This window comes from Phyllobates terribilis, unplaced genomic scaffold, assembly GCF_046119375.1.
Source record: "Phyllobates terribilis strain yellow unplaced genomic scaffold, ASM4611937v1 Scaffold_5__5_contigs__length_657084704, whole genome shotgun sequence".
In the NCBI taxonomy this organism is placed as follows: domain Eukaryota; kingdom Metazoa; phylum Chordata; class Amphibia; order Anura; family Dendrobatidae; genus Phyllobates; species Phyllobates terribilis.
Genome location: NW_027362765.1, coordinates 9,842,106 through 9,852,873, shown reverse-complemented (window position 1 = coordinate 9,852,873; position 10,768 = coordinate 9,842,106). Strand labels below are relative to the sequence as shown.

General features: G+C 40.5%; 1 protein-coding gene across 2 annotated transcripts in view; it reads right to left on the bottom strand.

Moving 5' to 3' along the window:
• Positions 1-811: 811 nt before the first annotated feature.
• Positions 812-10,768, bottom strand: part of LOC141270497 (uncharacterized) — a 59,129-nt gene continuing 49,172 nt past the window's right edge. Inside the window, exon 12 of one of the 2 annotated variants that reach the window (XM_073680502.1) lies at positions 812-4,241. In XM_073680502.1, coding sequence (XP_073536603.1) covers positions 2,461-4,241 — 1,781 coding nt within the window. In that variant the 3' untranslated portion in view covers positions 812-2,460. The remainder of the gene's footprint in view (positions 4,242-10,768) is intronic. The other variant, XM_073680503.1, reaches the window with a different exon arrangement.

The following is a 10,768-nucleotide window of genomic DNA, read 5'->3' as shown; positions in this document are numbered from 1 at the left end:
CTGCTGGTTTATTGAAGACGTCAATTCAGAAAGGTTTATTAAATATAATAATTGAATATGGATCGTGCAGATTTTTCAGATTTTTTTTTATATCAATGAAACTGGCTCTATGTTTCTGCACTTCTATAGAATAATCTGGAAAGATCTAGATTTTGGACCCATTGATTGTTACATCTGGGTGATCCCTTGCCTGTCGCAGGATAATATCTCTGTCCAGGTAGTGTAAAACTTTAGCCAGCACAGGTCTTTGTGGAAGCCCAGGAGGAAGATGAGCACCCTATGATCTCGTTCTACAGCTTACAGGAGGGTTAAGGTTTCAAGCCTGATTATTAATTTCAGCCAGTTTTCAAAGAATTCAGTAGGAAAGGAGCCTTCTATTTTTTAAGGCACACCAATAATTGGTATATCATTGAGCCTTGACCTATTTTCAAGATCATCTTTTTCTGCCAGCAGTGCTGATATTTGCTGTTCTGCAAGCCTGTTCTCATTGCTTTTATCGGCTATCTGGTCCTCAATGGCACTGACTCTGCCTTCCACCGACCCTGCTCTATTTTCTGCAGTTTGTGTCGTATACCTGCCATCTCATCTTTAAGACCACCAAAATGTACACTGAAAGCAGAGAGAGAATTTACAATGTACCACTGCAATGAAAACATCTTTTAAAGTAGGCTCCTCAGGTACCTGTATGTCCCATTGGTGCAGATTTAGGCCGTGGGGCAGTGAGTATTGTGCCACATGCAATTTTGTGGTCTTTTCATCTCCTTCAAAGCGGATGCCTCTTCCATCTCCTGCACACCCTAATCCTCCACTTGGAGCCCGTGCACAGGTGTGGGGTAGCTGTTATAAGAAGGCCACTGTCACCTGCTGAGACCTGTGTTTCTGTGCAGGCAAATTGCTACAGAATGGCCACCACTTCCCTCCTCCTCGTCTACCCTGCTCAATCTGTCTCCAGCGTGACAACCGTGGTGTCAGCTTAGAGCTGAGAGCCTGCTTCTCCCGCAGTCTTTATGTGGCTTTTCCTGGTCATTTTTTTTCCCCTGGAGCAAAGTACTTCCACACTCAGAAAGTTAACTGGTAGATGTATGCCAATTTTCAGGATGGTCACCAGGTCCTATATCGGATAAATAGCTAGATGCTCGGCAGGAGCTCCTACATCTGCTTGTTCACATATGTCGTCAGGGTTGTTGCACAAAGGTACTGCTGTTTTCTGTGTAAATGAGATAGTCGCACAAGAGAATATTGCTACAAATAAAGGGACTGGCCTCTCCAAGATTCACTTCAGCAAGGGAATAAACTGTCCTGCATCCAGAAGTTGAGGACCCACCTAGGCAATGGTGGTAACAAAATCTTATCAAGTTGGGCCTAATGAAGAACTTTGTAAAGGCTATGGATAAAAATGTAAAAGCATTTATACATCTGATTGATAACTTTCCAAGGTTAAGTGAAGCAAATATAAAAGAAGGAGTCTTTATTGGACTTCAGATTCGTAAGCTTCTTCATTTGTTCCAGGGCAAGGAAAAGTCTGTATGATTTACATTTGCATTTGTGGTAACTAACTTTTTGGGAAACTCAAGAGCAGATACAGTAACTATGAAGAGTTGGTGCTATTTCTACTCAAAACATGTAAGGATCTTGGCTATAGCATGTCCTTCATGATTAATTTCTTATATCCTAGACTTTTCTTCTACCAAACTGTGGAGTAGTGAGTGACGAGGATGGTGAGAAATGTAACCAAGATATTGCAGCTATGGAGAAAAGATATAAAGGAAGATGAAATCCATCAATGCTTGCAGATTACTGTTGCATAATTTTAAGAGATGATCCGATACAGGAGTACAAGAAACAAGCAAAAAACAGTTGTCACTGAATGTGGACTAATTTTGTAGTGCAATTTCTGTAACTGTTTAAAGAACTCGCAATAGAGTTTAGACAGGTTTTAATTATTTGAATTGTTTCTAAGTTTTCTCTAAATAAATATCAGAAAATTGGCATAACAAAATATTCTGCATCTGTATATTTACAAAAATAATAATGTTTCAAAGTGCTGTAACTTTTATCATTAAATTATATGCAGCAGTAAAAGGAAAACTCATTGTCCAATTTGAATTCAGGAGGTCAAACTCATTAAGAAATGGCTCAGTTCATAACGGAACCTGACAACTTTTAAAAATATGTAAAACAGTGTTACATAATCTGAAAGGTCCATAAGCTAGGTTCTTCAGCTGCTCAGTCAGGACGTGCAGTCTGTACAGGTCCCAGTACCTTCCTCTCCTCTTCTGCACCAATCAGTTAGATAAGTGTGGGGCTTGAGGAGAGAGCAGTTCTCTCACTGATCAGGAAGGACACTGTCTCATTGTTCTCAGTCACAGGAAGCTACCTCCAGTCTATAGGACGCACTCACTTATTAGCACGATTTTTTCTTGCTAAAAGTGTGTCTTTTCAAGTAAAACATTTTCCACATTAAGGATATAAAAAAGGCTTCTCCCCTCTGTGACTTCTCTGATGTCTATCAAGATACGCTTTCCAGTGAAAACATTTCCCACATTCTGAACATGAAAAAGGCTTCTCTCCTGTGTGAGTTCTCTGATGTGTAACAAGATCTTTTTTCTGGTTAAAACATTTCCCACATTCTGAACAGGAAAAAGGCTTCTCCCCTGTGTGAGTTCTCTGATGTGTAACAAGATCTGATTTCTGGTTAAAACATTTCCCACATTCTGAACATGAAAAAGGCATCTTCCCTGTGTGATTTCTCTGGTGTCTATCAAGATGCGCTTTCTGGAAAAAACATTTCCCACATTCTGAACATGAAAAAGGCTTCTCCCCTGTGTGAATCCTCTGATGTCTGTCAAGATACACTTTCGAGAAAAAACATTTCCCACATTCTGAACATGAAAAAGGCTTCTCCCCTGTGTGAATTCTCTGATGTCTGATAAGACTTGATTTCTCTCTAAAATATTTCCCACATTCTGAACATGAAAAAGGGTTCTCTCCTGTGTGAGTTCTCTGGTGCTTAACAAAATTTGATTTCCCTGTAAAACATTTCCCACATTCTGAACATGAAAAAGGCTTCTCCCCTGTGTGAGTTCTCTGATGTGTAACAAGATTTGATTTCCCTGTAAAACATTTCCCACATTCTGAACATGAAAAAGGTTTTTCCCCTGTGTGAATTCTCTGATGTCTGATAAGACTTGATTTCTCTGTAAAATATTTCCCACATTCTGAACATGAAAAAGGGTTCTCTCCTGTGTGAGTTCTCTGGTGCTTAACAAAATTTGATTTCCCTGTAAAACATTTCCCACATTCTGAACATGAAAAAGGCTTCTCCCCTGTGTGAGTTCTTTGATGTGTAACAAGAACTAATTTCTCGTTAAAACATTTCCCACATTCTGAACATGAAAAAGGCTTCTCCCCTGTGTGAATTCTCTGATGTCTGATAAGACTTGATTTCTCTGTAAAATATTTCCCACATTCTGAACATGAAAAAGGGTTCTCTCCTGTGTGAGTTCTCTGGTGCTTAACAAGATTTGATTTCCTTGTAAAACATTTCCCACATTTTGAACATGAAAAAGGTTTTTCCCCCGTGTGAGTTCTTTGATGTGTAACAAGATCTAATTTCTCGTTAAAACATTTCCCACATTCTGAACATGAAAAAGGCTTCTCCCCTGTGTGAATTCTCTGATGTTTGATAAGACTTGATTTCTCTGTAAAATATTTCCCACATTCTGAACATGAAAAAGGCTTCTCCCATGTGTGAGTTCTCTGATGTGTAACAAGATCTAATTTCTGGTTAAAACATTTCCCACATTCTGAACATGAAAAAAGCTTCTCCCCTGTGTGAGTTCTTTGGTGACTAAGAAGACTTGCTTTCTTGTTAAAACATTTCATACACTTGAAACAAGAAAATCTATTCTTTGCTGTGTGAATTTTTTGATGTTTAAGAAAAAACTTTTTGAGGGGAAAACTATTTCCATATTCTGACCGCGAAAATGGCTTCTTAGCTTTAGGAGCAGTTAGTTTTTTAATGCTTATTTTGCGACTTTGATTTTCCTTAGTAGTTGGGAATGAATCAGAAGATAGGACCTGTTTCAAAGGATCAGATGACAGATCTTTGCTGTAAAGGGATGATGGTATATTTGGAGCAATAGCATTCCCTTCAATTGTATCCTGTGAGATCTCCAGCTCATCCAATTTGAAAATTGTAGATGTCGGCCGTCCCTCTGATCTCCTAGTACAGTCATCTGCTAAGTAAAAAAAATATATTTGAATAAATATTCTTGAAATTTATATTTTTGAACATTTCTAAACTGTTGGTACAAATGGCAAGTTATGTAAAAATATTGAATTATTCACCAAGACAATGACAGTTCACAGTCTAATAGAAAACCTCATAGCATGAACCAGTAGAGTTTGGTGTTGTAAGAGAATGAGAAGTCCTAATATTCTGAGCAGCCATGTTAAACCTAGCAGCCATCTTGTTCAAAAGTTTGAGTAAAGAGTTTTGCAGCTAATGAGATGCATGTCCTACACATGTCCTAATCACAATGAAGAGTTAAAATGATGTCCCTGCCATTAGCAGGTATAGTGGTATACACAAAGGTTAATAGCAGCAGCTGCAGGTCAATGTGAGAGTAAATAAGTGGTGTTATAGGGTAGTAAATAATGTTATTGTAATTGTGGTATAGAAATTAGGACAATATAGTTGTCAATATGTCATTTCTTAAGTAAGGACATAGGGATTTATGGATTTAATGGAGTTTAGTAAAACTACTCATGAATATTGTCATTTTGCATTATCACATTGTTGTTTTAAAATGCACGTCCTCCCTGCAGTATGATGTTATCATGTATACGCCTTTTGCCGCAATATGTAGTTCCTTTGTTTAAGCTATGCATAAAAAGGCTCTGATACTGTTCTTCGGGGCCATTCCATCGCCATTCCATCGTCATTCCATCGCCATGCTATCGCCAGTCTAGAGGCCGTCCACCGCCAAGGCCACACCATCGCCAGACTGAAGCCACACCATGGCCAGATATCCCAATGCTGTTTTGCTTATCTAGACACCTGCGAGTGTCAAGTGTATTTTCCCTGCCTGCTTTCTGAACTGTTCTGCCGCGTACCTCTGAATAAACTTCATTCTCTGCTTTGAAGAATTGTCTACACTGTTTTCCAAGGCTCTTTCAGCTACTAGTAAGGACTTTCTTACAATTGGCGAGCCAGCCAAGAGGAGCGACTCATTGGAGCTGCCTTCAGAAGAACCAGAAGGAGAGGATTGTAGATGAGGAGCTAGAGACTGGAAGGGCAGAAAAGGCGTGGCGCCACGTGTAAATCGCTCAAAGTAAGCCAGCCGGATAGAGGACATCTCGTGGAGCGCTTCAAGCCTGCCGGAATTTATAAGAAAACTATAAAAGCGAAGGACTATAAAAATATATGTGCAACCAAGAAGAAACCTCTACGTGAGTTATCTACAAGGACGTGAAGAAGACTTTGTGAGCCCGGTAGCAATGAGGCTTTAAAAGGCGGAGGGAGACGCCTGGCAAGCGTAGCGAGAGAGGCTGGAAACGCGGCCACACCTCTTTTGGTCGACTCAAGCCGGCAAAGGGTCTTCCAGACAGAGAGGTGTGAGTATCTAACTTTTGCTTAAATTGCACTTGTTAATACCAGAACAGAGAAAACGCGTCCTTGTAGTCCTCCAGTATGGAGTGGTTACAGAAAGCAGGCAGATAAGCATACTGGCACACCCTAGCTAGAGGGGGTTAATGTTAAATCCACTTGGCTAAATTGTATGCAGTGGTTAACTAAAGAAAGCAGGGAACTAGATGAGAAAAGGGCATTAGGGAAAGATAGTAGCCAAACAGTGGCTTTGTGTAAGAGAGTTATTGCTTTCTTCAGTCCATTGATAGATTTTCTGCAAGACAGCATGTTAATGTGATCACCCAGGGAGGGGCAGTGTTAAGAGAGAGAGTAGAAAAGCTGGATGAAACTCTAAAGCTAGCAGAGATAGTAGAAAGGTGGGTATGAATACTGGGCTTTACAAATAGTCATTGATGAGATGGGAGGGGTAGCAGAGATTGACAGGAATAAGATTGAGGACAGGAGACATAGAATAGAAGAATGGACATTTAGAGAAACAGAATGTGGTGATAAGACATGGTTGAGGAACAGTTTAGAAAAGAGGTTATGTAATTTTTAAAGAAAATATCCTTAGAGGGAGCTTTCAAGTCAGGAGTCTTGCAGAATGGTGAATCTATTGATGATGTTGTAGAGATTTTGTTGACCGGTGATCTCCTTATTCTGCTGTGAATGATCCTAGGCAATATCAGCAGTATAGGGGTCTTCAGATGGTTAACCCTGTCTCTCAGGAGCCTTCTGCTTTTGCTTTCACTCCAGCAGCCCCCAGTTGTTCAGCATGGAGATCAATGTTATTCAGGGAAGAGCCACCCCTCCTCATCTCCATGCTCTTTTAATGAAGGAGCTGCGGGATCATGAGGGCTGGTTTCTTACTGAAGATCTCTTTGGGGTGGGGATGGGAGCTGCAGGATAGAAAACTTTCTCAGATGAGGATGATGGATTTTTTGGGCTTCCCACCGCAGGCAACACCGACTGATAATGTGCTTCCCCTGTTCCACTTGCCTTCCTTGTCCCTCGTTCCCTGGGCAAGGATAGGGGATCTTATGTCAAAGGAAGAATATAGACACTGCCGTAGGAAGACATCCTCATTGATACAGGAGCCTCAGTTTCAGTAACAGGACACAAATTGCAGTCACCCCCTGGACTGCCTGAGACTACCACTTTGGTAGGATTTGAGGGCTCCTGTATTCAAGCAGTAAAAAGTCGTCCAGTGAACCTGAGATTTCAGGATGCAGGGGGATCGAAGAAAAGGGGTCTTCGATGCACTTTTTGGGTAAATCCACAATTACGGTCCACTATTCTGGGTACCAATGTTTTGGGACCAATGGCAATTGTTGTTGATTTATGTAACAAAGTTCTGTGGTGGAACAAAGAAGCAAATATTTGTTCTGTAACTGTACCTGTGGAGGAGGAGTTGGAGAGTCACAAATTACCCATTGCCAGTCTAGGTTTATGTACTTACTGATGAAAATGTTGATAATGATGTTCTTAAAAATGAATTGAAACAAAGGTTCCCTGAATCATGGACCTCAAAGAAAACTGATTATGTGTTAATGCAAACACAAGTTAAAATTGATAATGAAGAGCTACCACCTGTCCGGCATCAGCACCAAATTCTTGAGGATGCATTGCCTTACATAAGGGTTGCGTTCAGTGAATTAGAAAAACAAGGTTTTGTTGTAAAAGGAATTCCCCATGTAACAGTCCAATTTTACTTGTAAAAAAGGAAGATGGTAGCTTTCGAATGGTTTTAGACTTGAGACTTGTAAATAAGTACACTCCCTTAGCAGCTCACCTAGTTGCATCTGTCCCTGAAGTTATGTCACAGCTGAGGAGTGATAGTAAAGTGTTCTCTTGTTTGGACATTGCAAATGACTTTTTCTCAGTACCCCTAACACCTGAATCTGCCCTCCGCTTTGCATTCACCTTTGAGAATGTGCAGTACTTGTTCACGCGGTCGCCCATGGGAGTCCACAGTTCCCCTGTATATTTCCATCAGGCATTGGCTCAGGTTTTAGAACCCCTTGGTTACGGAGACAAAGTCTTACAATATGTGGATAATTTGTTAATTCAAACTGTTGATGAATATGAACACAAAGAGACCCTTGAAACCTGACGCGGGACTCAAAATGAGCCAGACAAAGTACAATTGATGAAGTCAGAGGTTACATTTTTGGGTGTGTCAATTTCAGCAGAAGATAAAAAAGAATGCATGATAGGGTTAATGCTATTGAACCTGTTCCCATACCAACTAATATTATTAAGCTTACAAAATTTGGGGGTCTTATTCATTTTTCCATAGAATTTTACTTAGCTCATCTGGCTAAACCATTGTATGATTTGTTAAAAGAAGTTGATAATGATCACGCCCCTGTCATTGTAGAGGGAGAAGCCTTACAGGCTTTAGAAGGTATGAAGCAAGCCCTTATGGCAGCTTCTGCATTAATCAGCCATGACCCTTTCCAGCCCTTTTATATTCAAGCCCACACTGGTGATATATCTATTTCCTTGGTGCTTTTACAAAAATGGCCCAAAGATAGTCCTGAAGTGTCCAGTCAATTGTATGCCCTGGGTTACTCTTCAGGTTGCTCACCCCGTGGAGAAAGGTTTTACTCCGTATATGAAGCACTTACTGGCCGTGCACTGGGCGATGAATCAAGTAAGACACATAGTGGGCTTTGCTCCGTTAATTCTGCAAACCCCACGTCAGTCTAAAAACTGTGTTGAAAGGAAAAGCCTTTGGGTAAATTCATAGAGAATGGCTCAATGGATCATTGACTTTGAGACCAGAGACTTACAATTTGAAGTGGGTGAAAAATATCATTTAGCCCAGATGATGCAGTACGCAGGAAAATGTCACGATTGTCAAGTTGAACAGGCTAATGTCACACTCTCCACCTTCGGAGCAGACTTTCAGGAGGGCGTTCCTTGTGCCTATATTGACCGAGCTCGATACTGGTATAATGGATGCTATGCCACAGGTTATGCTGTATGGTTTCCCGATAAACAGTTGTTGTTGCAGTATAGACTCCCAGGTCACTTCTCTGCCCAAAGAGCTGAATTAAAAGCAGCTCTACAAGTTATTCTAGCGTTCACCGAACCTATGAATATTTTCAGTGATAGTGCCTATGTTGTTTCCTCCCTCACTTTGTATATAAATGTTACGGCCCTGAGGAGGATGGTTAATTCACAGAACAAGCCCTTACAACATGCAGAGATGCTCAGACAAATTGTGCAGCGGGGCAAAGAATTCCCAAATTAATGATCCTTTTGTAAAATCAAAGGTCACCAAAAACTAACTGCTGACCCCCACACCCTTGGCAATGCATATGTAGAACAAGCAGCCAAGGAAGCCATCCTTACAGGGGAGGAAAAATACCTTCATTAAGTGATCGCTGCTGTTACTAAAAAGCCTCAAGAGCCCCCCCCCTCCCCCCTTGTTTTTTCTCCCTGTCAGGACCTTATATAAGCACAGGAGAAAGATGGAGACTCATCCTTGTTTAATTCCCTCGAGTTTCTGTCCATGGAAAAAGGGGAGTCTCTGTACTACAAAAGGGTTAATGACAAGCTTGTGCCTTACATACCAACGAGAATGATCAAGCCCCTGATTAAATTTAATCATTCAGGACCAGAGGCTTTACTATAGCTTGCATAACACAAAATGTGGCATCCCTACCTGAGAGCTTTGTGTCATGAGATACATGACGAATGCCTTATCTATTTACAGAATAATCTCAAAGGAAAAAGCAAGCCCCATCTCCGGATAAAACAAGTAGCAGAGGGTCCTTGGCAGTCTATTCAAATTGATTATATTGGTCCCTTCCCTCCAGCAAAAGGAGGTTTTACACATGCCCTTGTGTTAGACAATGTCTTTTCTAAATGGGTAGAGGCACTCCCAGCCACAACCAATTCTGCCCTGACTATAGTTAGACTTTTGTGGAAAAATGTCTTCTCACATTGGGGTTTCCCTAAAATAATTGAAAGTGAAATTGCCCCACAGTTTTAGGAGAGAGCAAGGTAGCAAATCAAGGAACAAAGGTGTTAAAATTGTTCATATTGATCAGTGTAGACTTCTTAATTATCTTACTGACATTTCTGGTAAGGATTGATACTCCACCTTTTTTTCTCACTAGGTCAGTCAAAGATTTTCATATTCGACTCCTGTGACCATGAACCTACCAGATGATCAGGAGAAGATGTTTCACACTATACAATGGGGATCTTATAGTGTGACAGGGGGAGAAGACCAGGAAAATCCGAATCCAAAGAATAAGAAGAAAAATGGAAGACACGGATCAAAAGACATAACTATTAGAGGACTTATTATCTTGGGACTAATACTGTAATGACTTTGTATTATTTTTTTTTGCTTTTTTTAGGGAATTTTGCCGCTCCAGACACAAGTTTATAAAATGATGAATTACCGTAATAATCATGTTTATAATAATTCACCTTGGCATATTACATCAATGTAAAGTTGTACTCTGGAAAGAGTACAAGAGGGGGACTTGTAAGAGAATGAGAAGTCCTAATATTCTGAGCAGCCATGTTAAACCTAGCAGCCATCTTGTTCAAAAGTTTGAGTAAAGAGTTTTGCAGCTAATGAGATGCATGTCCTACACATGTCCTAATCACAATGAAGAGTTAAAATGATGTCCCTGCCATTAGCAGGTATAGTGGTATACACAAAGGTTAATAGCAGCAGCTGCAGGTCAATGTGAGAGTAAATAAGTGGTGTTATAGGGTAGTAAATAATGTTATTGTAATTGTGGTATAGAAATTAGGACAATATAGTTGTCAATATGTCATTTCTTAAGTAAGGACATAGGGATTTATGGATTTAATGGAGTTTAGTAAAACTACTCATGAATATTGTCATTTTGCATTATCACATTGTTGTTTTAAAATGCACGTCCTCCCTGCAGTATGATGTTATCATGTATACGCCTTTTGCCGCAATATGTAGTTCCTTTGTTTAAGCTATGCATAAAAAGGCTCTGATACTGTTCTTCGGGGCCATTCCATCGCCATTCCATCGTCATTCCATCGTCATTCCATCGCCATGCTATCGCCAGTCTAGAGGCCGTCCACCGCCAAGGCCACACCATCGCCAGACTGAAGCCACACCATGGCCAGACC